At 51.3% G+C, this 26238-nt stretch overlaps 9 protein-coding genes across 9 annotated transcripts; 4 read left to right on the top strand and 5 right to left on the bottom strand.

Annotated features, from left to right (window-relative positions):
- Positions 1-1858: 1858 nt before the first annotated feature.
- M406DRAFT_296305 (alpha/beta-hydrolase) lies at positions 1859-2810 on the top strand (the record flags this gene model as incomplete). Its single annotated transcript, XM_040919241.1, has 2 exons — positions 1859-2358; positions 2484-2810. Exons 1-2 carry the CDS (start codon positions 1954-1956, stop codon positions 2808-2810), a joined length of 732 nt encoding a protein of 243 aa, XP_040771830.1. The 5' UTR covers positions 1859-1953.
- Positions 2811-3756: 946 nt separating this feature from the next.
- M406DRAFT_268370 (uncharacterized protein) lies at positions 3757-5433 on the bottom strand (the record flags this gene model as incomplete). The annotated part of the gene is made up of 3 exons (XM_040917933.1): positions 3757-4700; positions 4794-5165; positions 5199-5433. The coding sequence occupies 3 exons, from the start codon at positions 5431-5433 to the stop codon at positions 3757-3759; spliced, it is 1551 nt and encodes a 516-aa protein (XP_040771831.1).
- Positions 5434-6099: 666 nt separating this feature from the next.
- On the top strand, positions 6100-7056 carry M406DRAFT_324523 (uncharacterized protein). Its single transcript, XM_040919878.1, has 3 exons — positions 6100-6347; positions 6637-6930; positions 6999-7056. The coding sequence occupies exon 2, from the start codon at positions 6638-6640 to the stop codon at positions 6839-6841; it is 204 nt and encodes a 67-aa protein (XP_040771832.1). The 5' UTR covers positions 6100-6347; position 6637; the 3' UTR covers positions 6842-6930; positions 6999-7056.
- Positions 7057-11273: 4217 nt separating this feature from the next.
- Positions 11274-13758, bottom strand: M406DRAFT_227431 (uncharacterized protein; the record flags this gene model as incomplete). Its single annotated transcript, XM_040915769.1, has 2 exons — positions 11274-12479; positions 13627-13758. Coding segments are annotated over 2 exons (1338 nt in total), but the record flags the coding sequence as incomplete, so codon positions are not given.
- A 1514-nt stretch (positions 13759-15272) lies between these two features.
- On the bottom strand, positions 15273-16068 carry M406DRAFT_358371 (uncharacterized protein). The gene is made up of 2 exons (XM_040923878.1): positions 15876-16068; positions 15273-15802 (listed from the first exon to the last, which is right to left on the bottom strand). The coding sequence occupies exons 1-2, from the start codon at positions 15906-15908 to the stop codon at positions 15326-15328; spliced, it is 510 nt and encodes a 169-aa protein (XP_040771834.1). The 5' UTR covers positions 15909-16068; the 3' UTR covers positions 15273-15325.
- Positions 16069-16491: 423 nt separating this feature from the next.
- M406DRAFT_358373 (uncharacterized protein) lies at positions 16492-18039 on the bottom strand. The gene has a single exon (XM_040923879.1). It carries the CDS (start codon positions 18015-18017, stop codon positions 16842-16844), a length of 1176 nt encoding a protein of 391 aa, XP_040771835.1. The 5' UTR covers positions 18018-18039; the 3' UTR covers positions 16492-16841.
- A 2036-nt stretch (positions 18040-20075) lies between these two features.
- On the top strand, positions 20076-21194 carry M406DRAFT_358374 (uncharacterized protein). The gene is made up of 2 exons (XM_040923880.1): positions 20076-20555; positions 20650-21194. The coding sequence occupies exons 1-2, from the start codon at positions 20212-20214 to the stop codon at positions 20918-20920; spliced, it is 615 nt and encodes a 204-aa protein (XP_040771836.1). The 5' UTR covers positions 20076-20211; the 3' UTR covers positions 20921-21194.
- Positions 21195-21956: 762 nt separating this feature from the next.
- On the top strand, positions 21957-23170 carry M406DRAFT_324529 (uncharacterized protein). The gene is made up of 2 exons (XM_040919879.1): positions 21957-22416; positions 22613-23170. Exons 1-2 carry the CDS (start codon positions 22208-22210, stop codon positions 22908-22910), a joined length of 507 nt encoding a protein of 168 aa, XP_040771837.1. The 5' UTR covers positions 21957-22207; the 3' UTR covers positions 22911-23170.
- Positions 23171-23839: 669 nt separating this feature from the next.
- M406DRAFT_296319 (uncharacterized protein) lies at positions 23840-26122 on the bottom strand (the record flags this gene model as incomplete). The annotated part of the gene is made up of 1 exon (XM_040919242.1): positions 23840-26122. One exon carries the CDS (start codon positions 26120-26122, stop codon positions 24299-24301), a length of 1824 nt encoding a protein of 607 aa, XP_040771838.1. The 3' UTR covers positions 23840-24298.
- Positions 26123-26238: the final 116 nt, after the last annotated feature.

Raw genomic sequence — 26238 nt, forward strand, 5'->3', positions numbered from 1 at the left:
TCGGTTACTATCTGGAACACTTGGGCAGTTGAGCACCGATGTTAATACTAAACCCTTGCCATAGCCATGTAAAAAGTTTTCCTCTTCTCTACTAGGCACTCTCGTATGCATTGTGCCAGGGGATGCAGCAGAGCAATGCACGAAATGAAGTGGTCCGTGGCAAAGGGTCTGAGGAAAAGCAAAGGAAATAGAAGCAGAAAAAAGTGAAGAAAAAAAAAACAGAAAGAGGAAATATCCAGGGTGTTGCAGATCAAAGATTGCTTTTTCGATGATAAACGATCAGCAGAGGCCCAGGGAGAGACGTCTGAGCAACGTCCTATGGTCTGTCATGTCTGTCGCGCCGTAATGATATCCCTAGTAAGTATTGTAGTACCATGCAGCCATGGCATCGTACTTTTCCTTAGAAAGCACCCTTGTTGAGGTGAATGTCGGGGGCAGGGAGCCCGGGAGGTGGGCTCAAGGGTCTCACTCCGCCCAAGCGATCATGTGTGTGTGGGTTTGACTGGACTTACACCTATTTTGTCTTTCATTCTTCCTCCCCCGTCTCTATCCGTCTATGATGCCATTCTGTGGTAGCAGGATCAGAGTTACGGACCTCCCATGCCTTGCGGAACACTCCGCGGGCCCTGTCCGAACCTAATAATGCATCAAAGCAGTCAGTCCAGCGTGAGTTTTCTGTGACCCTATTGCCACATTTGGGCATAACTTGACTTGTCAACTCCTACGACCCACATAAAATGCATTCATTCATTCTCTTGTAGGAAAGACCAGTTTCTCAACCCTTGGGGGTTGGAGCCCCTTTCCTTGTCCCTTGGAGAAGCGATTGGAGAATGGCCTGGGTTATAGTGACACGTGGGCTGTCCTCTCCGTGCAAGGACTTTTATGTTACTCAATGTTACTACAGGCCCCGGCCCTTGACGAGCACACTATCATCTACATGTATCCCTTCCCACTTGTGATAGCTGTGCCGCCCCAACAGCAACTCCTAATACCCAAGATTCCTATTCTGGATTAAACCTCAGAACAATCTCCATAAAACAGGACAAGGCTCGTTTAAAGTACCCTAGGCTGCAACATCTCGACCCTTTTCCTCAGGAATTGCATCGACAATTACAGAGGGCTGAAGAATTGAACCAGTGGTGGTGCGGAGGACACAGGCAAAAAAAAGACTGACCAAACCACGGTCAATGATATAATTAAGTTCCATGGTTACAAAGCTAGCCACTTTCAAACCATCTCACATGTCGAGCCAACCGTGACATTCGATTAATACAAGCAGGTGGCATAAAATAGTAGAGGTGGATGCCCCTGCAGAAACCCCCCATGCACGTGTAATTTCATTTCTTCCCGTGCGTATTAATTACGACATCGATTGTGAGGTATCCAGTGGTAGACCCCATAATATGCCTTTCCAAGCTGTTACATTTGGTTTTGTGCGTTTTTTCTCTCTGTCTCTATTTCGTTGGTAGCACTGCGGCTGGATATTGCGGAGACGTGCGTGCTCCGATACCACCCCAGTCTCCGCCACTTGTGACATCTCCGTTGTGACAAGGAGCAGACGGAATCTCTCGTGGGTCGTCCGTCCGTTCCTGCAGTTCAGCTGCAGGAGACAGGAGAAGCCCCCCCCTAGATAGTGAACAGGGCGTACGAGCTATTACCCCGTGGCTTTTACATGGTGCCTCGGTAGGGTGTGACGGATCCCTGAAGAAACAAAGAGGAAAGAAGAGAACAGGTAAAAGGGGATCCACCATGCATATGCACTGATGAAGATTATAATTACTTGGAAAAAGGAAGGTCGTTGTAACATTCCCTGGAAAGATAAAGTGAAAAGTGAGAGGAACATCCTTACAACAGCCAGTCGCTTGGAATCATCAATCACTTAATCGATCCTCCCTCTCTGAGTACACAACCTTACCCACTCCCTGAAACCGAAGGAAGGAAAAGAGAAACACCATGTCTAAGCCAACCATCATTATTGTCCCCGGCGCATGGCAGAAGCCCTCCGCCTTCGCCGGGATCGTCGAGAAGTTCCAGCAGGCCGGATACCCCACGGTCCACGTCCCTGTCCCCACCACCGGCGGTGTTGCTCCTACCGGCCTCAAGGATGATGTCGAGGCCGTGCGAAAGGTGCTGGTCCCTCTGGTCGAGGAGGGAAAGGAGGTCGTGGTGATTGGCCACTCCTCCGGCGGCATCTCCATGAGCGGCTCGGTGGAGGGCTACGACGCCGCGAGCAGGACGGCAGCTGGGAAGAAGGGCGGCGTGGTGAAGTGTATTTTTCTGGCCGCGTTTGTCCTGCCCAAGGGCCAGAGCTTGCTGGGGATGCTGGGAGGGCAGCCTCTGCCGTGGATGGTTGTCGAGGTAACTTATCTTTCACTGATTATTACTTCCTTCCCTCAAATCCCCCCCATTCTTCCTTCCAAACCTACCGGTACTCTATCTGTGCAAATTCTAATTGTCATCTCTATTTTCTCTTCTCCCCGCAGGCCGATCGTGTCAGTGGCAACCCGGACATGATCCCGCAGGTCGGCTTCAACGACTTGTCTGCGGAAGAGCAGAGCAAGTGGGCCAAGGAGATGACCTATACCTCTGCCGCGCTCTTCGCCACACCGGCCGAGTACGAGCCGTGGGCCAGCGGCATCCCGTGCGCCTACGTTTACACGTCAGAGGACCACGCCCTGCCGTTGCCCGTGCAGCAGGGCATGTCTTCGCAGCTTGGGCCCGAGGCCAAGACGGCCACCCTGAAGGCCGGCCACTGCCCCTTTCTGAGCATGCCTGACGGCCTTGTCAAGGCTGTCGAGTCGGTCCTCTAAATCATAGTTTGTCATCTATCCTGGGTGTCTTATAGATGTTGAGGAAGGAGTTTTTGGTCTTGTGGTAATGGTTCAAAGTCTGTACACAGTTTCCGTGTTTGTATTTACCTTTGCAACTTGAACAGTGGCGGATATCGAACCATAGATACATAGAGAAAGATCAATTGTGTTGGCTGAGTTGATAGATTGCATTTTAATTATAATCAAGGATATACTGTCACTATATCCGATTTGAGCACTCTTTCTGATCGAGTATTGCGCTATAATAGAAGAAGCTCTTGCATATTAATTTTTACTCGCTCGTGTTATATATATATATAACGGTTTTCTCGCTTATTCTGTGGCAAAACATATAGGTACAGCCAGTTCTGAGAAACTGGCGATCGCTTTTTCCCCGACACATTCCTATTTTATTTTTAAATCTTTGCTTTTTCTCTTCTTAACTTGTAATGCTACTATTTTAGAATTTATTTATTTTAAAAAGCTTATTGTTATAACCCATCCAAATTGCAGGTCAGGAAACGGGCCACACATATCCATTCTGAAGAGCTGGATCTGTAACCTCACGTTCAATACCAGTAGATAGATCACATGTACTTAGCTCTTCAGTCGTCAATCTAAGTTCTAAGTACACAACACACTTAGGAGTCCCAAAAGCAGTGAACACTTGCACTCACAAATTTTCTTTTGTTCAAGGCCTGTACTTGGCACCGCTCTTGTGAACATAAATGCAAGTAGTACTCTGGAATCCTCGGATTGCTGCAGTGCTCATTACATCGCTCCACCCAATATCCTGAGGCTACCACCCTGGCCACCACAACACTAGAATTTTCTTCAACATTACGGTTGCACAAATATTAAAGTCAAGGAAATTGATACATGTATGAAAGATCTAATGCCCCTCCCCTCCCCCAAGATAGTACTCGAAATATGGATATAAGACTAGCTATTGTTGTTTCCGTCCTTGCTCTTCATCCACGTCGGCTGGAGAAGCTCTTGTCCTTCTAAGGCGCAAACATTTGAGTTGCCCCTTAAGTTGCTGAAACTTCGGGCGTGTCTCGTTACTTTCGTAAAGAACCCATACAAGTAACACAAGGGTTGCCGGAATGGTGATGGCCCAGTAGACACCGAATAAAGGTTGGCCTGCAGCAAACTCTCCTCCCATAGAAAGAACCGACGCAACAAATGTGCAGGGCACTACGATTGTAGCAATGATAGTGAGCTGGCCTGCACTCCTCGCCTGCTGCTTTGCAGCAAACGATTCTTCCATGGTCGCACGCTGTGAAAACATGTCCATGTGCTCGGCAATTTCGGCTTCCATCCTTGTCAGCTTTTCTTCCAGCTTTTCCCATAGTCCATGATCTTTGTCCACTATCCCGCTGTAAGTAGAAACTCTAGCGCCAAAAGACCACATGATACTATTCATGTGCCACTTCCAGCGTTTCACGTCATTTCTGATCTCTATCAGTCGCTGGTACTTCTCAACTGTCCGAGCATCCACGCCGCTTTCCAAAGGCTTGAGAGCGTTATTTCCTTGGCACAGATGGTGGGTAATCTCGTCGTCCAGGACAAGGTCACGGAAGTCAAAGTCTTCCCTCCAAAGGAAATCCGCCCAAGCAGCGTGGATGAGTCTGCGAGAGAATGTGGTGGCTGAGAATGGATCTTCAGTGGCCGGACCCAGTGAACCTGTGCGCTCACCAGAAGAAGAATGGGCTCCAACAATGGCATCATATAGAGATCTTTCGTATGGATGTGAATATGAGCCACTTTCTCGATCAATACTAGCTTCGGCGTAGGTTCGCCGGTTGGGAAAGTAATCATCAAGACGACTTCGTTTGTAGGTTTCCTGGTGACGAAGCCAAATTTCGTGGGGATCCACAAGTAGCACAGCTATTATCGTTCGTGTCAACGGAAGAATTCAAAATTGACCGGGCGTCTGGATGAAGAGAAGAAACAAAAGAGCAACATGAGAGTCCCTCATACCTGTCCATGATCTATTCCCCTCTCCGTAACGAGTGGCCCAACAGGAGACCTGGCCAAAGAAGGTCACCCAGTGGGTCGTGTCTGTGATTTCTATCTCAAGACGGTCGACGCGCCCAGATTCAATATAGTAATGCCCTGCGGGTGGCCGAATTTCTCCACTTGCAATCCTACGCATCTGCGGCACTGCAACCCTCCAGTATGTGGATGGGCTTTTCATTTCCCACTGATTATCCAGAACGCCGAGGTTGACAAACGGGTCACAATGGGCGAGAAAGACTTCAGGCGGTATGTTCAACTTCACACCCAGGAGCTCTAGAACCAGAGGATCCATGTTCTCCACGATGAAGAGGCGTCGATTTTCTGTTCCAACGACTGGCCCGATTTGACTTTCAGGGGCTGTGCTACCCTCCGAATGGTCGTTATCTTCCCAGAACTGGATTAGATCGAGAGCGCCGTCGTAACTCTCAGGCCATTTGGTTTTGTCTTTGTGGTCGCCCTTGAACTCGAATATTTGGACTCTGGAGCTGACCTCGGGGGCCTTGTCGTTAATGCTGGCATCCTGCATCCAGGGATGCCTTGTTCCTTCCTTGAACAGCCTGTCCTGAGCAATCTTCCTCGCTCGCGACTCGTATTGCTTCATATCTCTCCATAATTCATCGGATAAATAGGAAACTCCATCATATACTATCAGCACATACCATGATACACGTATAGAGTAGATTCATGGATTAAACTCACATGGAGAACGCAAATCGTCCATGCTTTTTATTTTTATTTCTGTAAGAGACTGCTCAAGTGGGCGCACTGTAGATAGGAAACGAGTACTCAAGAGAGATAGAGACCAAGTCTAACAAGACATGAGAGCATTCGAACAGATAAATACTTCATCATGTGAGTGCTCATCTGCCTCCATTTTATCAGCATGGATTTGACATCGAGTTGATCATTCTTCCAAGAAGCAATAAAGCGGATACTCCGTCACGCGGAAAATGATATGCATTCAGCATTACCAATCCTGTACTTACCTCGCGATAATGAGCGAGTTAGCATCACGTAAATCATCCAATACAATGTAAACTACTGGTTCAGCTACGGTAATAATTACCTGTGGGTGTCAGCCCTCCTGGCCCACTACTCCCTCTACATTCGCATTGGGTGCCAAGATAGGAGAAAGGTGCTCATTTTCGAGGAAGGTTTTTGTATAGCGCTGCTACCCAATCGAATGCTTAGGTAATGTTTGTTCATGAATTTATTCTATAGTCTTTCTCACACGAATGCAGAGGGGTCTGAATGCTGCAATTGGATAAAATCTTCAAATCTTCCTATCTAGCTAGACCTTTTAGGTTCCAGTACACTCATTTCTATTGGCAATATACATCTGAGGCCAAGTAGATGCGAACCGAAGGTCGCGACATTCTCGACGAGATCTTCCCCTGCCTGAACGATATCGATAGCAGGCCTGCCCAAGTTTGCCTCTCGGCTCCACGTCGATGAGAGAGGTCATGAGCTATCCATCATCAACAGTGAGGCCGCTATACACCTGTTCGACGTCGACACCATCTACCAACCCGCCAAGTGAATTTTCGACTTTGCCTTGCGACACCCGTCTTTACACGACGAAATCTCTGCTGTTCTGCACCGTCGACGTTACCACGACAGCGCAGCTTCTGCAATGTCTGGCGAGGAAGGCAGGCGAGGTGATCTTCTCGCCCCACTATCGAACAATCACTGTGCCGGCGTACACGTCCCGTGGCCAGAAGAGGAAAAGGTCCACGTCGTTGTCATGGGGATCAGAGGAATCACCGTCCACGACGGGCGAGGCAGCCGATGGTGCCGGTGTCGACATGGAGGTCCAGGAGGAGGTTCGGGTGGAGAACAGCTTTCAGGTGGCCCACAGGATTCAGGTTGAGGACGAGCCGCAGAGCGCGCCCATGCACCCGTCCCTGGCCAGCATTTCCAGCCGTCAGGTCAAGACCGACTATTACTGCTCTTTGATCTACAGCACGTCGTCTCCTTTGAGCAAGCGGATGCAAGCAGGTCAAGCATGATTTGGCGAACGCCACGACAGAGGGAACAGTCGATAAGCTTCGTGTCTTCGGTAGCGACGAAAGCTTCGTACCCCGAACGTCCCACCCGCCTGCGATACTTTTCGTTAGGAAAAGGCCATTTTCAGCTCAGAGTTCAAAAGCGGCCAGCAACACGTACCAAATGTGCAAATTAAGCAGTGCATAAGCATGGTAAGGCAAACACCCTGCACATTTCTCCGCCGTCGATCTGAATTCAGGCCTTGAGGTCGCTGTGGTGGCATCCGAATGTGCTGAGATGAAGGCATAGGCTCCGCCCTCACTGCTCCTGAACTCCACAGTAAGCGCCTATTGATACCAGGCGCTCGCATACACACAAGAAAATGTCGGTGTCCACCAGCGGGTATCGCGCTTGTAGATCCCTGCACGACGAAGTCAGGCGGAACGCCTTCTTCCACCAACATCTGAATAAATTGGGTCTCTTCAATACTATTAAACCTTGAGCCGACCGCTAGACAAGATACACCCGTCCTGGACAGTTCCGGACCACCACTGCTAACTCCCCGCCCGCCGCCCTCCCAAGAACGACACCGAACACGGGCTTGACTCAATGTAGACATACCATCAATGATCGTGAGCTGGGGCTGAGAAAGTGTACAAATCACAGGGCCTCCAACAGCAACGATAAGTCCGTGTACGAAGCATACCACGACAGCTCTTGGTGTCAAAGCAGTCACCGACCCACTTTATTCCACACCCTTGATCTGCAGACTAACTGGAATGCCGCCCCACAGCCGTGCTGTCGTTGCAGACGCCGAATGTTCTGACAACGAAGGAAACGTGATGGTAGAGTGAAGAGGTATTGTCAATGGACACGCCGGAGGGTGGCTGGAAACGGTTGCTCATCGCCGGACAGAAGCACCTGAGACTAATTGCCTTCCTCTACTGCAGCAGACAGACATGGAGAACTTCGACCTTAGAGCAGCTCTGATCATATAAGTCTTGTCGTACTTTCAATTTTGGGAGGATAGTTGTTGTCGAACTTTTGGATGTGAACACCATATGATGTGTATTTATCTCGGTGAAGCATTTTGGAGCTTTTGCAAGGGTGTTGAAAGTCAACTCTACCATATTTCTTAGGACTTCTTAATATGGCTTGCCCGAATTCATACCTACCTTTGCTTGTCAATAAGAGCAAAATTGATTGGACTTGCAGTCTTCAACATTCTCTCTCTCCTTCTCCCTGTTTATCCCCCATCTCCGCCCCCCCCCCTCCCCCCAAAGAAGAAGTCCAGATTGATTACACTCCAGTTGAAAGCTTAAGGCAAGTAAACTCTACGAGTGAATGTCGAAGAAAAGTCTAAGGGTAGTATGCTTATCTCATTGTCCGAAGATCAGGGCAAGTACACTTTGCGAATACATTTACATTCTTACATGGTCCTGGGTAACTACACACTTGCTCAACCTTCTAGGATCCACAGTCCTTTTGCTCTGGCGCCTACAGCTCAGGACGTTATGCCCACCAGATCTGGACCTGAGCCGCCGCACGCTGCACCGCTTCCTAGCCGTCCGCATAGGGCATGGCAATTTCAAATATTGCCATGGTGCCTTCGGCCATTCGGACGCTGACCTCAGTGATGAGGAACTCAACAGTGAAGAGGACTATGAACCAACTAGAGCCTAGGCGGCGACCGATGGCGAGGACAAGTAGGCTGGTCTGGATGAGAGATGAGTGACAGATGTGCGTACGGAGGTCTAGAGAGAGGCAGGCAAGAAAGAAGATATAGAAGGGGAAGAAAAAAAAGGGGGGGTGGTCCAGATAAACTATACTCCGCCCTGCAATTTGCATTCTCGCCTGATTACAGGAAGATTGACACTCGGCCTAGACCTGAGACACACGAGAGTGACCTCTAATCCTTTATTGTGCTAGTCTTGGCTCGCAGATAGACGCGAGGATGATACCGAGCGGATGACTTGCTGTCGCTATCAACGGAGTTCGAGTTTCGAGAAGAGTGAGGGTATTTGTGTGTAACAGGTAGATCCAAGCTTAGCGCAGGGTGTCCCATACTACTAGGAAGGTCTTTCGAACAGTTCGCTTGACAAGCAGTCCTTCTATCCCCTTAAACCCATCAAGATCTAACCTCACACAGTTTTTTGTTCATTCAGAGTGCATAAACCCTAATATGTAGAGATCCAGGGTAATTACACTTCAGAACCAAAAGAATATATTGAAATCAAAACTCAATCGCGGAGCACATGACATCGTTGAGTCTCAAGAAAAGCTGCCCTGCCTTGCCTTATTAGAGGACGGGCATTTCTCTGGTTTCACAGCTGCATTGATTAGTTGAAGAGGACAATCTTATCTTTTTCCTTTTTTCTTTTCTTGCCTCTCAAAAGTGGGTTCGGGTTGTATAATGCCATGATAATCCAACGAGAGCCGCACCAGAATCATATTTTCAGAGTTGAGAGAACTAATTAACCGTTTTCACCAGTGATGAGATACAATGTTGGTACCCTAGATGAATGTAACTATGTTGAACATAAGCAATTTCAATACCTAGTGAGACATAGTTTGACATTGAACTAAATAATGACTGGCCCTGCGAGCGTAAGAGACATGTACTGCTTTCTTTTCAAGCCGATACTCAGGCCGTTCGTCTGGCCTTGTGCCAACAAAGAGAAGATCATTCGCTTCGCGGACGATGTCAGTAGATATAACGAGTGTACAGAAAAGAAAAGAAAGCAGAAGAGTGCACTGATGCAGTAAGAATTTTGTACTTAGTAGCGTGCCAATTACACTGCAAATGCGCGCGTTCACGGATGTGGTGATTACAGAGTTGCAAATATGTGACATGTGTTCAAGGTTTTCCTGGTTTAACCATTTCATGCCCCTCTACACGATGTACTGCTCACTCAAAGTTCAATAGGGCCATAACTTTCTTTTGTGCTAAGTCTTCCATTATTGCCTGAAGGGTTCAAAGTGCAATATTTAAGAAACTCCAGCCAATGCATGTAAAGATTAAGATTGAACTGTTGGCCTCGCGATATGGTATTTATGTTATTGTTGTTGCTATATCTACCATTTATACCACCGTGTTCAGCATTTCTCTTCTTGATGAATTGCATCTTAAACCCACTTCATACATGTATCATATCAATTGGCGAGGGAAAAGGCATGGAGAGACCGGCATCGGATCCCCAGATATATAGATTGTTCATACATTTCCAGTCGTCACAGGGAGTAGTCACACCTTTCGCTGCGGCACAACAAGTCCTTTTCCTTCGTCTTTTCTTCTCCCCTTCCTTCCGAGCATATTTCGCTAAACGTACAAGAGCGGGAACATAATATCAGGATGGTTGCACTCGGGCGGGTTTACACATACATCCGATAAATCTCCACATACTGTGTACAAATGACTCGAGTATATTTCAGGTCATGTGACGGCCCCAAGTGCCTACAATACAAACATCATAGTTCAGTAATGACAGTGCGTAATCCGTCGTGTGATGTTTCAAGAGCTGTTCATGTCCCACCCTGACACTCTGCTGCAGCGTGAAGATTCCGGGTTGAGTTCCGCAAGTCATAAGTTCACTCAGACCGCAGTCCTAACAAATGTCCCCGATTACAATTCTACGTGGGAGTTCTTCTCTTACGAGGTCACAGTAGAGTAACGCCAAATTGGAACGAGCACGGCTTTCTTAGTGAATGTGTGTTTGTATATTAGCGCCAGAAATCGACTTGATTTCGAGGAAAAGGTGCATTATCGTCTGAAGAAGACGGAAGCACCACATCATGACAACTGCTACAGAATAATTGAAACAATAAACGATAAACAAAACAAAAAATAAAACCAAAAAAAGAGAGCCTCCTATTTGCAAGTCAAATCATTAAAAGACTGGAAAATCCATGCCTTTCTCACCCCAGCAATCGATTTGCTCCATCTTTTCTGTGATCTGCCCTCTCGTCGGCTGTGTGTGTGCATTGCCGTCGGGAGTTTTTGGGTCTGTCGTTTTGCGTAGAACGTAGAACGTAGGTATTACCGTAGTAGAAATTAGGGGTACCTAAGTAATAGTAAAAGAAAGGCGGAGAATGGGTATTTGAGGGGTAATCCTGTCCGATGCATGGGGCAGTCCAAGCGACAAGGGAAATCGTGAGACATCGCAGAGAACAATGATCAGAAACGCAGACAACGTGTGCAGTGAGGGAGAAGAGGTCACTGCCAGATAGTTCTCAACACCAGGAGCGTAGATCCTAGTTGCCCTCCTTGTGTGAGATCTTGGCCCTGAGCTTGCCGAAGAAGCCACTGACCCGGTTCTTCTTCTTCTGGTCAGACTTCGTCGAGTTCGGCGTCGTAGGATCAGCAGTCTTTGTAGACTTAGCCGGCGTTGGGGGCGTTGGGGGCGTAGAAGGTCCGGCGCCATTGCTTGTGGCCCCATTGACTCCGTTGGTCGGTGTGGTGGTCTCGGGCACCTCCTTGGCCGGAGCTGGCGGCTCAACAACCTCGGGTGCCGTCTGAGTTGCCGTCGCAGGTACCTCAGCAGCCTTGGAGGATTCCTCGGTCTGGGGCGCATCGCTCACCGGCTCGACAGGCTTCACCTCCTTCAACAGCTCAGCCTCTACAGCCTTCTTCTCCTCGACGGCCTGTGTGTTGGCGGCAGCCTCGGGGCTCTTGCCGGCCTCTGCAATGGACTCCTTGACCTCGGTCGGGACATCAGGGGAGACCTCTTCAATCTTGGCCTCCTTGTTGGTCGGGTTGGCAGCGATTGTGTCCTGTACGGCGGTAGGCAGCTGCTCCTTGACGGAATCAGGCAGTTGGCCAGCCTGCTCGAGAGCCTTGTCTTTTGTGGTGTAGGCAGCGGCGACAGCGGCGGCACCAAGACCAGTAGCTGCAGCAGCGGCAGCCTCCAGCAGGGTCTTGTCGCCCTCAGACTTCTCCGTCCCCTTGCCAGCAGTGCCTTCAGAGGTCGAAGGGGCCTCTGGGACCTTGTCCTTCAGCTCTTCCTCGAGCTGCTGCTTCTCCTGCACCTCCGTCGCATTGGCGCTAGCCTCAGGGTCGACACCGGCCTTGTCTTGGCTCTCCTTGACAATCTCGGGAACCGTGGGCTCCTTTGGCACCTCAGCGGCCAGTGCGGCAGTCGTCGCGTCGGCAGAAACCGAGTTGACGGTCGCGTTGCCATTGCCTATAGGCAGGCTCGACTCGGGAATCATAGTTCCGGTAACAGGGGGCACGTCCAGGGCAGTCGTGTCGACACCAGGGAGAGCATCGCTCTTCTCGTAGGATTCCTTGTCCAGCTTGACGTTGGAGTTGACATCAGCAGCCGAGAACTCCTTAGGCACGGGCTCGCCGGGCGCCAGCTTGATCGGGTTGAGGCCACCAGCTGCGGCCGGGAGGGGGCTGATGCCGATGGGCTTGTTAAGCTCGTCAGCTGGCGTCTCTGGGTACGTGCCGGGTAGTGCCTCAGACTTGTTCTCCTTCTCCAGAGGAACGTCCTTTGCCAATTGGGCTGTGGTCGAGTCGGCGCTGACGGAATTCATGATGGCAGCAGTAGCTGGCAGGCTTGCGAGGAGGGTTTCGGGAGTGAGGACGTTGTTTTCGTTGCCGCCTTCGTCCTTTTCTTTGGGATCGGTAGTGTTCACAGTCCAGAGACCGTCGACGACGAACTGGAGATTCAGGTAAGTCAGTCAGCCTGGACACGCGAAGCAGATGATAACAACAGCTTTCTATGAGCAGAACGTGACGAGTAACAAGGACGTAAGAACGAAAAAGGAGAGAAATTCTGAGAGGTGAGGGAGATTTCAGGAGCACAGCACCCAAGCGCAATGAAAGTGGGCTTGCAGCGGGTTATGACATCTGGAGCGTGCAGGGGCGCAATTGTCGCAGGCACTCAGCCCGTCGACCCGCTTGCTCTTGTCAGTCACGCGTGAAAGCAAGGCAACTAGCTTTCTAGTTTACTGCCAGGAAATGAGTGCTGGTGGTCTTTCAATCAACCCTGCCCTGCTTTTCACAGGCGGTATGTCCGACCTGCAGCAATCTTGTGAGATTTTCCAGAATAGGATCACTTGGCCCCGAGGCAAGATTGCGTCATAAGTGGAACGGCCGGGGTTGCTTTGGGAGAAAGAGGGGGGAGGGGGTTGAACGGGTGGTGCAAAGCCGCCTGTGCTTCGCTGGTGGATTGCGACAGGTGAATTTTTATTTTTTTTGGGGTATGTCTGTCAGAGAGGCTCTGCCGCCCCAGGGATGGTTTTTCGAGCAACAGGATATGTATGCATCAAGCGATGGGAGTTAATCGAGCAGTGGGAGGGGATCTTCCAGTTGTCGTCCTGTTGGGTAGCTCTTCGCCATGTCCTTGTCCTCGCCATCAAGGGTGATGGATGGGAATGACTGAAGGGCTGACGTTGAATGCTCCCTTTAAGAGGGCTGTTATAGACACACCCGCGGGGACCGCCGTCACCGCCATCGAGCTTATTTTTTCCTCTTCTTTTCCGGTGGGCGTCGCAAATTGAACGATAGTGTAGTGTGTAGTACTTCTGCACCTCGGGCAAGCTCCCCGCCCTCAGTTGTACCTGTCGAACTGCGGGTGGGGGCAGAGCCGTTGGGCTGGGTGACGTCTCGCGGGCGTGCAGCAGGATGCGCAATTGGTCACAAGCCACGAGACTTTTGGCCAACGCACATCCCCCCCGGCATGAGGCGTGTGTCACGGAGGAAAGGAAAGTTTGAACAGGAGCGGAGCCAAGCGCGTCAATTGCAGAAGGGAGGGGCACAATGCGGACAGCCGCATGCAATCGAGACATGGTGACATGCACGAACCTTGTAATATATCTTCTCGGAAGTGTCGGGTAGCTCGACGGTCTTCTCAAAGGCATCTCCGTTCTTTGCCATCTTCTCGCTCTTGGACCAGTTGTCAAAGGTACCGGTCACGTAGACCTCCTCGGCGGGATGCGCCCTGTATGCAGCAGCAGCAGCAGCAGCAGAGAGCCATGTTAGCGATGCTGTCGCCAAAGTTTGATTCCTTTGTCCTGCGCTGAGACAACGTGGATAGAATCGCATTCCAAAGCCTCGCCGCCTTCCTTTTGAGACGGTATACCGCATCGCATCATGTACTCGCATGCGTGCAGAGTCATGTTGCGTCAAAAGATCGGAGGAATGGAATGGGGGACCCTCAGTAGGCAGCGGGCCGTGGCTTCGTTCATGCGGAGAGGTGGAGATCTGGACATCGTGGGCTGCGATGAGTGGACAGCACGTACCATCTGAAGGTGAACGAAACCATCTTGACTAGGATCCGAGGGGGGCCGGCGTCAGAAAGGATAGGATATCGAGATCGGAGAAGTTGTGGTCGTGGGGTTTAAAGCTCCAGGTTCGCGGCCAGTAAGGAGAGGAGACGTTGCGACGAAAAGGAAGGAAGGGGAAGAAGAAAAAAGTTCTCCCGTGGACAAAAAGTGCTAGGAAGGCCTGTTGAGTGTGGTGGTTGGCTGCAGGTGGTGGTGGTCGGGAACGGAAATGACAGTCTGTAGTGTGCTTCACTAGCTCCACAAGAAAGGTCGATCTCGGCCGTGTAAGTCGTTCGAGGGTAGGGTAGGTCCAGAACGAAACTTTGTCGTTGCAGGAGAGCAAATGGTTGTGTGTGGCGTGTGGACGAGTGGGGTATGATGCAATGCAGAACAAGATTGTGTAACCGAAAGAAAGCGGAAAGAAAAAAAAGAGAGAGAGAGAGAGAAGGGTGCGTGGGAGAGGAAATGTCGAAGGGGCAAAACGTTATGTGTCTTGACAAGATGATCCGCTATCGCGACCCCCAGTCCCAATTCCTGGTGGCTGACAGGAAAAGGATGCTGATTAGAGAGGGAGCTCTTCCATGTCTTCTACAGAGGGTCCAGGCGCAGGGACCACCCGCTCGCTGTAGGGTGGAATCCTAAACACGAGCCAGGGCCGGATGACGACCTTATCTCGTCGAATAACGGGGGCTGGTCAGTAGCATGCCCTCTGGAGTTACAGGGGGTTTAGCTGCTCCTGATAGGGCAGCTCAGGCGCCGTGGTCGAGTGCTTGCAGCTAATTCCACCCCCTCGGAGAGACCATCTGCTTGGCTGACAGATCGTTTGCGGCTACGGACCACAGCCCACTATGCCTCATCACCGATTCCGGTGTGAGTGTGTGCGCGAGTGAGAGAGGGAGAATAGGCGAGAAAACTGTCAGCCCTTACTTTTTACGCCCCTTCGAGTACCCAGTCAGTCATACAGGCAGCCAGGAGGTGTACGCAAGCAGTGAGTTGGTACATAAATATATATTAATGACACCAATCGGCAGCCAACCAGCAAGTAGCTAGTGCTCACGACAGTCATGCAGCAAGGGAAGTATTACAAGAAGAAATGAACAAAACAATTCTAATAAGAAGATCCTACCAGGGTCTGTCACTTTCGCTTGATGCAGGATCATCATTCAAAAGCAGAGAAAAGGCCCAACAGATTGATTACGAATACTTCAGAATACTCTCAAAATACTAATAACACCCTTTCACGCAGAAGTCTCCCTTCCCAGCACGCCATAAGGCTGCTCATCCTCCTTCCCCCTCTCACCGACCTCCCTCTCCCCCGTCCCCGGTGCCCCCTTCGTCTGCTTCAGCAGCATCGAGTGCACCGCCTCCCTTCCCGGATCCTCCTTGCCGCCGACCTCCACATTGAACTTTGCAGGGCGCCCCGTCATCCCCGGGTCTTGCGTGATGTTCGCCCCGTGTGGGCCCGAGCTGTCCCGGGTCCGCTGGATGTCCACGTAGCTAGGCGCTGCCTGACCCTGCTCAGACGAAGCCTCCAAGCTGCCGGGCGCCTCGTGGGGCTTGGAAGAGGCCAGGTTGGAAGCGGCCTCCGTAGAGATGGTGTTGCGTTTGTTGGAGGCAAACTCGCCACCTTCCCGGACGGACTCAGCGGCCAGGGAGTCTGGGGCCACCGCGCCTGCGCCTTCTTGGACCACGGGGGCGTGCTCGCCAAGGGTGACCTGGGGCCTTGGTTAGGTGTGTCTGGCTCGGAGGAACAGGGAAAAGGAAGACACTGGGTGCTTCTTGACTTACCTTGGTACCTTCGCTGGTGTTGTGGCCGACCATTTTTATTTAACTCTCGAGGAAATTGTACTGAAGAGGAATGTTATCGATATTGGAGAGGTTGTGTAAGCGAGTTGGACTTCTGAGGCCTACTGGTTGAATTGGTTGAGAAAGACAGAGAAATTGGTCCAAAAACCGTCAATGCATTCTCATTCATTGGGCTATTCGTCGTCACTCATATACTCGAGTCGAGGAGGCTCAATCATTGTGATGTCACAGAGGCTGCTATGATGCAATGTACTTCCATAGTACCTGTGGAAGGCCTCTTACGCCTAACTGTCGATTCGCCGCATAATGTGGAACCCAGATTATCTACATACCTCACGGAGTATTTGCTCCTGGATGTTCTTGACGATTAAAAACATAAAGTACAAAACCATCCTCGGCCATCAAGAACATTCTGTGGGTCTACAAACAAGTGACTTGTGGTGCCTTGGACGAGGTCAGCCCGCATAAACTTTCGCTCAAGTAGTGTGGCGTGTGTGGCTGCTCTTTCAGCAAAACCATGTCCTGAACCCGAACCTGTTGTCTTCAGGTCATTAGTGTGGGGGGGGGGGGGCAAATTTTCCCTTTTTTCCCCTTCTTTCATGATATGATCGTTCTGGTATGTTCATGTCTACAGGCTACTCTGAACCAAATCGCTCCAGGTTACATAGGATTTTGAAGTATGGTCTCTCATCGCAACCCATCTTCACCTGTTGTGAACGTGTAAATAGTGTAGACATTGCCCGCCACTCCGGTCTATCACCGGCTGCGGGCTATTCAGATGTCTGTTCTGCAAAGCTGTTCCGGAGCTGTCACCTGTGCTTCGCTCAACTCTGTTTGACAATCGAACTGCTTTCATCCAGAGAAACTGAGCATTTGACAGCACACCGTCCAATCAAAGCCGATCTAGAGGTCTTCAACATCAATGACACCCATCAGCACCACTACGACTTAGTTCCCTCTTCTCCCACCCGTACTCATCAGAGTGATCTTCTGTTTCTGCTTCTTCTTACCCTTGCCTTTGCCGCTAGAGCTGCCGGCAGGCGCCCCCTCGGGCGCAAAATTCTCTACGCCGAGAGCTTCCATTTCAACAGCCAGCTCTGCTGCTCCGAGCGATCCCATGAATTGATCATCTTTCAACCACCCATCATCCACTGCTGGTGGAGGATTGGCGGGGCCCAGTCCAGGCGACGGTGGCAGAGCTGGAGTGCCCCAGACTGTCTTTTGTGTTGATGGGCTGGTAGACATCGACGCGAGGGACGAGAAGCCAGGCCGAGGGTTTGGGGGCGTGGTACCAACAGCCCCAAGTGGCTGAAATTCGTCCAGATTTAAGCGGTCCGAATCACCTTCGGCACTGTACTTGACAGTGAACTCATCCATAGAGCTTAGGTTGGTTCGACCTGCGCCTCGGCGGTAGGCAGCGGATTCAATCCTCTCTGCTTGAAGCCGTTCGCGCTCCTCTTGGATCTCTTTCTCGCGATTTCTCCTGCGCCGTCTTTCAATATCATCCTTGAAAGTCTCTAGAATCTCCTCTGGAACAATGTCGGTCCAGTCACATTCCAGAAATGAGACCAGGCACCCACGGGGTAGGTGACCGAGATACTTTGCTCGCTTCCGAAGAGTATCATCAACAGTATTGCCAGTGGAGATGTGCTCGACTCTTGGCAGCAGGGTCGATGGGAACTGCGAAAAAGCGCCGTACTTGGTCTTGAGGATTCGTATGTCGAGGGGTGACAGGTAAAGATGGGGAGGGGAGGTATAGAAGAAAAAGTCGTGCTCCGTCTGCCGAGGTTGACTGGAGCCGGTGTGCTTGGATGCCTCTGCCAGGGCGACCTCGACCTCTCCGAGATCCTTGACTTTGTCCTTGGCAGCCTCGATCGCCTTTATAGCCTTCTGCGTCCATTCGCTGCCTTCATTAAAGAGCAGTTCGTCTTCCTTCTCCTGCTTGGTGAGTTCCTCGATTTCGCGGTCGTACTCCTTGGTCATATACTCGGTGGTGCCGAGCATGATCCTCGCGTAATCCAAGACATTGGCAGCAAAATGCCAGGGTATTGAGTCCCTCGAGTCCAGAACATCGGCCCCGCCTTCCCTGGGCAGTGCCAGTGTTGACTTGTCGTATCGCATCATGAGCCGCAGCACGACATCGTCCCCAGGCCGTGGTAGTGGGCTCTCCTGTCCAGAATAGAACCGCACAGGCCGCGTATCGGACAGGTAGATAGTATCGTCGCAGATTGGACACTTCCTCCAGCGCTGCTTCTTCTCGGCGGCAGTCGGCTCATCGCTCGTGTTGGTCTGCATGAACCGGGACAAACACGGAAGACAGAAGATGTGCCCGCACTTGGCCATCCTCGGTGCTACGGGCTCGGACAGGCAGATTGGGCAAGATGCAGCCTGAGACTCGGCAGAAGCCAGGACCTGGAGGACATCTGCCCAGTCGAGATGCTCGTCAGCATCGACAGCTTGCTTCGAATAATCGCCTTGGGGAGACACAATAAATCGGTAATTGGCGTGGACATAACGAGTCTTGTCGGCCGCGTGATAGCCAGACCCAGGACCCCAGGTTGGGTTGCGCCGATAGTTGCGGTTGTAGGCATAGTGATGATTCTCGAAGTGGGGGCGGGGAGAGGAATAATTCAGTAGGTGTGTGATGGAAGTCTGGCCACGGCGACTCGACGCGTTGCGGATCGCCCTTATCTCCGCCATGTCGTCCTCGTCTTCTTTGTAAGATGGCTTTTTCTGATTTCTGTGCTGCTTCCTCTGACCTTGTCCTTTCCTGGGTGCTGCGCTGGAATTCGATGGACTATTCTGTGTCGGCCGGCGGCTTGAATCGAAACTCGATGATGCAGTCGGGGTGAAGGGGCTGCTATAAGACGAGGGCTGAGTCGACGAAGACTTCCCGCCAATCCCGGAGGGGGTCGTCATATTCTGGAAGACTGTTGGTTTACTGGCAAAATCGTCAGAAGAGACCCCTTCTCTGAAGGTATGAGCGGGGTGGACAGCCGCGTACCGTACGTAACCTTATAGCAGAGGCAGTCAACGCCACCGCAGACGAACCGACCTAGCAGAACGGAAGCCAGAGCCAATGGAATACCAAAAAATGCGATAAGGGGACAGGAGACTATAGCTGGGATATCTAGTCGATATCACAACGATAAAATCCAGAGAAGACCAGCACAATTAAGGTCGTCAAATGTTGTTCCTTCGGTCAAGATGCCGGAGGCAACGGAGAGTCCCACGGGATAGCGCGCGGAAGCGGGAAACGCGTAGAGGGGTGACGTCGCTGATAACATCAAATGATAGAAGCTAGGAACATCAGGAGCATCGTCTGGCGAAGAACGGGGAAAGAAACTGGATCAAATGCAGAAGAATGATGGCCTATTGTAAAGGTGGACTTGCATACCCTACGGCGAACCGTGGGGTGATGTAGATAGGAAGAGAGAGGCAAGGGGATGAGGCCTGAATAGAGTCATCGGGTGGTTCACGGCGGGGCAACTCGACAAGCATCCATGACTTACTCGCCGGCTTAGTCATCCATACCCTCCGTGCTGCTGTGCTCACATTTCAAACTATAAGCTTCCCTTGTAGACTTCTTTTTCCCCTTCGGTGCTCATTTTTCTGATTTATATGCTCGTCAATCCTCTTTGAGATCAATATCCGAGTCCTATCAACTCTACAGCCAGCTCAGTATTTGTGCCGAATGACCATGATGACTATGAGCCAAGATCATAACCCCACATCGACCTGGCGGAGGCACTTTAAGCACTATACCGGGGGGTAAGAAAGGAGGAGGGGGGTGTTTGTACCTGCGGTAACAGCTCTCTTCCTGAGCTTCTCGTACAGCAAGCAGGGCGTGGCTCATCCAATCCCCACCCACTGCTCCAGGCATGTGGCCATCATTTGAGACTTGAGTCGACTCTCTTCCAAGAGTCAATTAAGTCTCTGGCTCACTCCCTCAACTGAGAAGACGCCTTCTTTTCAATCCTTGCTTACGTAGTCGACGTTTTGGTTGAGGTTTCTCGACGCAGCTTCTCGGTTGCCGGCACGCTCAGCAATAAACAAAGTAAGCTACTCTATGCCAAAGGTTGCAGCGTCCACGTCTCAAGCGATTCCTGATTGGCGCCACCCACACACCTTCCCTGTTTTTTTTTTTTATCTGCTCAAATTCTTGTTGTCTGCTTGTGCCAGAAGAGCATCATCATAAGAACGCAGCCTTGTCCCTCCGCCAGCATTACCCAAAGTCTTGGCATCAATCGTCTTGTCAGCCTCGTGTCCCCCAGTAAAGTTCCCACGCGATTTGCCAGCACAGAGCAAATCGTCTACAATGGCTGAGCAAGGCAATGAGCAGCAGCCCCTCCTTACGGATCAGCATGATACGGAACATGAAGAGCAGAGCACACCGCTCCACGCCACCTACCACAAGCGGCGGCGACAATGTCAAGGTCTGCTCGTCTCGAAGCAGAAGCACTACCTGATCATGGCCTTGGTTGCCCTCGACGTCTCCTGCCTGCTGGCTGATATCCTCATCGCCTTGATCGATTGTGACAGCAGGATTCAGGATGACAAATGGGTCCCGGACGTTCGTGAGGCCCTCGAACATGCTGGTCTCGTCTTCTCCTGCCTCTTTCTGGTCGAGTTGCTACTCTGTCTCTGGGCTTTTGGAATTGAGTGGGTGGCTTCCCTCTCTCCTGCATATCTCTGCGCTCTACATTACTTTTTATTTGCTCCTCGCCCCTAGCACGTCTTGTTAACGGTCGCCTAGTTATCTCAAGTCTTGGTTTCACATATTTGATGCCTTGGTCATCATCGCCAGCTTCCTCATCGACATCCTCACGCGTGGCGTTGTCGAAGAGGTCGGGTCTCTCGTGATCATCCTGCGGCTGTGGCGCTTTGTGAAGATCGTTGAGGAATTGAGTGTTTCGGCGAGCGAGCAGATGGAAGATCTTGAGATGAAGGTCGAACAGCTGGAAAAGGAGAACGCGGATCTGAAGGGCGAGTTAAAGAAGTTCAAGGCCTCGGATGGGGAGGAGTAGGTTGGGAGTTCGATTTGTGTGGACGGGCATTTGCCAAAACAGCTGGCTGGTACCCAGCGCCCCCATCATTTCAGCGCCAAGAATACCTCAACACGCCTCGGACCCTGGATTTTCCCCGAGCAGCATGCCCAGCTGCCGATACGAACAGACAGGCAATTCCCGGCTCGCGCTATACGCTCGTATTCACAAATGTTGTGTATGCACAATAGGTTGCAGCAGTGCACCGCTTCTCCACTTTAGTACCCAGACACTCCGATACTATTTTTCTCTACCCAACACCAGAGCTTGACTCACAGCCAATGGTTTTTCCTTCTTACTACTTCCTATCACAACAGGCAGATGTATAATTCGATTAATTCGGAGCTCGGCGCACTGAAAGATATCTAATTGGGCCTCGTCAATTCGAAACAAAACAGTGTTTCCGTATGGGCCAATGTGAGGATTCATCGACCAGGGGGTTTTTGATTACCTCGCTATCGATACTGTGCATGGCCACTTGCAGGACAGAGTCCCGGTTCAGATGCATGCAGCCTTGAACAACAAATGCATTGCATTTTGTGACAAGTCTCGGGCTAGCCTTGGAGGACTGCGCGGTCTGCCTGCTGTGGCCACTCATTGACTGGAAAACTCTTGCGCCCTCAGCTGCCATGAGCAACACATCGTACGCAGGGTCGACCTCGGAGGCCCCCGTGTCGACATCCGGCCCTCCATCCCATAGCACCCTCGCCGTCCACGTCCCCCCCATGTCCGTGGCCTCATTTACCTCTCTTTTTTGACTAGTTCTCAATCTGGGCTAGTTTATTAGTGTTCACCGTCGTTTTCTGGGGTTTCGACCGCCTGATCCAGTGGATCGCCGCCGGGGTACGGTAGCTCCTCCTTTCCCCAATGCAGCCTCTTGGTCCCTCATATGCACAAAGGGGTAAAATACAGCAGTTACTCTGATTAAGCTTTTATAGAAGCTTCGAGTGACCAGTCGTGACTACGCTCCTTCTTTCTCTGCTTCTTCTCCTTCTGCTCAGCTCTTTCTCTTTCTCTCTTTTCTCAACGAGACTTTGCACATCGCACTCGCCTGTTCCCAACGGTCTTTGTACCATCCTTTCGTTTTGTTGTTGTTCCAGGTCACGCTCCTCTCACCACTGCATATCACAACATTCTCATCATCAGGCTCGTTTTGATTGAAAGCAAATATTCGTTTACTACCAGTCCACAACAATCTTTGCACATAAGCAAACATCTTCACTCGTCATAATCATCACCACCGTCCATCCATCCAATTTCAAATATAAAATGAAGGCCACTATTTTCTCCCTGGCGGCCATCCTAGCACCCGCTGCCGTCCTGGCCCAAACAACCACCACGACCGCCTCCTCGTCGTCCTCGACCTGTGCCGCTGATTACATCGTAGAGAGTTGCTTGACCAGCACAGAGGCGAACCAGGCAGCCTGCGGTACACAGGACTACTCTTGCCAATGCGCTGCGTACCAGGCCATTGAGACGTGAGTTTGCCCCCCTTTCTTCCTCTTTGTCACAACAACCGTGACAGACCAGTGTCCCCATCCCCTTTTGTCTCGCTCTCTCCTGTTCTCCCCTCTTCTCTTTGCACAGGCAGAAGAAGGTTGCATGATGAATATCTCTCCATCTTGCAGCCGCCTGGTCAACTCACATATACTGAAAAAATACATCGAATAACAGCTGCTTCAACAACTGCCCTGACGACCCGCGCCAGTCTACCTACGAGGGCCTGGTCTCCCAGTACTGCGCCCTCGCTAGCCAGTACTCCTCGACCAACACTGTCGCGGCCACTTCCACTAGCGCTGCTGCCTCTGCTGCCTCTGCTGCCACTGCTGCCACAACAACCGCTACGGGCACCTCGACCGCAACCTCCTCGGGCTCTTCCTCCTCGTCGACTGCCAACTCCGCAGCTCATCTCGTCAAGGGTGCTGGTGGTGTTATGGCTGCTGTCGCAGGTGTTGCTGCTGCCTTGTTGTAGGCATCATGAATTAAGAGTGGGCTGATGGGATACCTGAATAAAGAAGACATGAATCACCCGGAATGGGTGCATGGGCCCTCCTGAGCTCGAACTATGAATTGGGTTTGATCACGTATGCTGGAGAATTGACTCAAGTGTATACTGCTACACGTAATGTTGATGGAGCATGAGGGATGCAAAGAGAACTACTGAATATACCATACACTACAGTACATAGTGTGTCTGGCTAGTGTCTAATACGATTGTTAACACGTTCGACCATCTCCTTACCCAGCTAATTAGATCTATTATCGTGTACATGCTGAGGCCTCGTTGTAAGATTCAACCCGGTGGGCTGAATGAGGGTCAGTAGTTATTGCTACACGTAGACTCTTCTTCTATGCCCGCTTTGTTGTTGACCTCTTCAACGGTCTTGCGATCGAGGCAGAGGTGCCATGGTAGGTTGAGTTGGTCAGGCAAGTCGGATGCACTCAGTACTTATTTACAGTAATTACCGAACATTCCTGCAACTATGCCATCGCATGGCGATCTCCCTCCCTCCCTCTTTCTTCTTTTGAAATTGTTGCTGAAAGCGTGCCATGTTTGAATTCCTGCGGAGATGGACACAGTCTAGACATCGATATAGCTGTGGACAAAAAGCATACGCCATGTATGAGCAATGCCGCGCTTGATTTTTCCTCCCACGCGGCATGTCTTCTTTTTCTTCTCTTTCCCAAATATTTTCTCCCTTCCATGGCCAAGCATACATAAGGGGCAAAAATTCCTCATTATGTTTATACCAATTCCCTATCGTCATACAAGTAAGTGGACTGATCGTCTTTCTTTGGCGGCAAGTTTACCCGCCGTCCCCACACCCAAATCAGACGCACAAAGAGGTGTAAGGCACTTAGTCACACACATCACGAGCACAGTCGGCACAGGAGACATATCGGGCTTGAAAAAAGCAATTGGTTTTATTTGTGGTATCATCTTCGTCTCGTCGTGTATGTGTTGGGTATGGTAAAGTGCCAGTGCAAGTACAAAATGCTACATAAAACGCTTTTCCACACTCGAGTCTAATTCTATTCTCTTGTGAAGCTCAGTCCCAACATCTGCACCAGTTCATTCTTCTCCAACAATGGCTTCATCTTTCATCCTCCACCAAGGGTGTTTTGTTGTACACTGAGACCATGTCTCGAGCCCCACCCAAGGGCAGCCCGACGGCCTGCCCAGCACCAATATGCGGAAGAAGTGGATAATAAAATCGGTATACGTAAACGTTCGTGGGCAAAAAAATGTTGAATCGAGAGGGATGAAGAAGAGTGTTCCCGGCGTATACGCACCGGCGCATTAAATAAAAATTCGTAGGCAAAAACGAAAGGGTCGAGGAAGTCATCGAGAGTGGCGTCTCAAACTCTTGGCTTGCGCCGGGCAGCAGCCTTGCCAGGCACCGGGGTCACAAAACTGACATGCCTAGCCTCATCCTTCTTTCGAGCACCGTTGCTTGTGCTGCCAGCATGTTGCGCAAGAGGGTCTTGCATGTCAATATACTCGATATCGACTTCAGCGATGTCAGACATATCCACGTCAGACGCATCACTAGAGGACGAAGCATCATCTGAATCATCCCCACCGTCGTCGCTCACCAACGATGGTGCGTTGTTACTAGTCGCGGTGTTCGGGCTGCGATCAAGATCCATCACATTGTTTTCAAGCACGCTCGAGGCATCTTCATCGGCAGCGGCAGTGACACCCGAGGGAGGAAGTAGAGAGAGGTGCGGCGAACGGCCCTTGCTGCTAGATGTACCCGACTCGGTTGCAGAGGCTGTAGGGACCGCCCGAGCAGGAACGCGCATGGCAGGAACACGAGATGCAGCCTGGGCACTGGCCATGTCATCCGACTTAGTATCCGGACCTTGTTCGCCTTCATCAGACTCGTCTTCACCTGGCATGATGTCATCCACGTCCTCCTCCCTAGTCTTCGCATCCTCGACGTGTGTCCTGAGGTCGCCTTCGAAGTTACGAGCGTGTAGTAACTGAGAGAGGAAAGGAGTCGCGGGTGAGGCAACGAAACTCTTCGAAGACCTCCAATCGACTCGGGCAGAGGGGGCTTGAGACGAGACCCCGGGGATCCTCGTGATCCCCGGCAATTTGCCCTGGTGGAACAACTTGAGCGAGGTATCGATGCGCTGGAGAATCCTTGCGTAAGCATTCTGCTCAGTCGTAGCGTCTGCTCTCGCAAGAGGATGGACGACGCCAGCGCCTTGGCCGGTGGTGGGCTGGGCTCCGGTGGTGGTCTTCTCCTCGTTACGGGCCGGCACGCTCTCATCAGCCGTTATGGGGACACCGCAGAAAAACGCAGCCTCATCGTGAGACTTGAACTCCTTCTTGTGTGTGATGCGCACGTGATTGATGAAACCCTGCGTGCTGCTAAAATCGTCCCTATCACACCTCTTGCCGTCGGCTTTCTCGAGGTGGCAGAAGAGCTTGACGGTAACGCCGTCGCTCCTCTTGAGGATACACGGTCCCTTTGTCTTGGGCGTCGCAACTGGTACCGGTGCCTTAAAGGCAACCTGGCCGCGCGCGACCCGTTTCCCGATAGTCACACCCTCGGACTGGCTATTTCTCGTCGATCGCCCCTCACCCACGAGTCTGGACGCGGCTGGAACCACTTGCCACTCGGGCACTTGGCCATCAAATTTGGGATCGGGGATAAGCCACTTGGCATAATGACGCGCATAGGGACCGTCCACCACTCCGTACGGTGGGGCCCATTGCGGTGCAGGTCCGCCATTCTTGCTCTGTACAGCTGGGACCTTTCCGTCGACGATGTCCAGCATCTGCTGTGGAGTAGGGCAGGTTGTTGGGTAGGGGATGAGGTGGCAGCGGCGAAGCTGCTCCAATGCTGCTTGACACTTTGCCAGCTCTTGATTTATGAAGCGGAGCTCCTGGTGTCTCAAGAGGATCTCAGTCCCAAACTGCTGATTTATGATATCGACTATGCGATCAGTAATCCCTGACGACTGTCTGAGTACGGTAGGTGGCGGTGAGAAATATTCCTTGCGCGCCGGCGCGGCTGGCGTCTCTGGTGGCGTCGCGACGCTGTATTCTACCCTCTGTCGTTTAAGGCCATCTTCATTAAGATCGTCGCGGCTCTTATCGTCATAAGACACCTTTCTCTTGAGTGAGCGCGCGTCGGTATTCAAACTGAGGGCGTCCTGTGGGTGTGACATAGTTTGTTGCGAGTCGACGTCCTCGTCACCCTGCGCGTCAGAGCTCCAGAAGCCAAACATGACTCACAAGAGAGACACCGATAACGAGGATAAGGCTAGGGAGTAGGATGGAACAC

Source organism: Cryphonectria parasitica, assembly GCF_011745365.1.
Source record: "Cryphonectria parasitica EP155 unplaced genomic scaffold M406scaffold_9, whole genome shotgun sequence".
In the NCBI taxonomy this organism is placed as follows: Eukaryota; Fungi; Ascomycota; class Sordariomycetes; order Diaporthales; family Cryphonectriaceae; genus Cryphonectria; species Cryphonectria parasitica.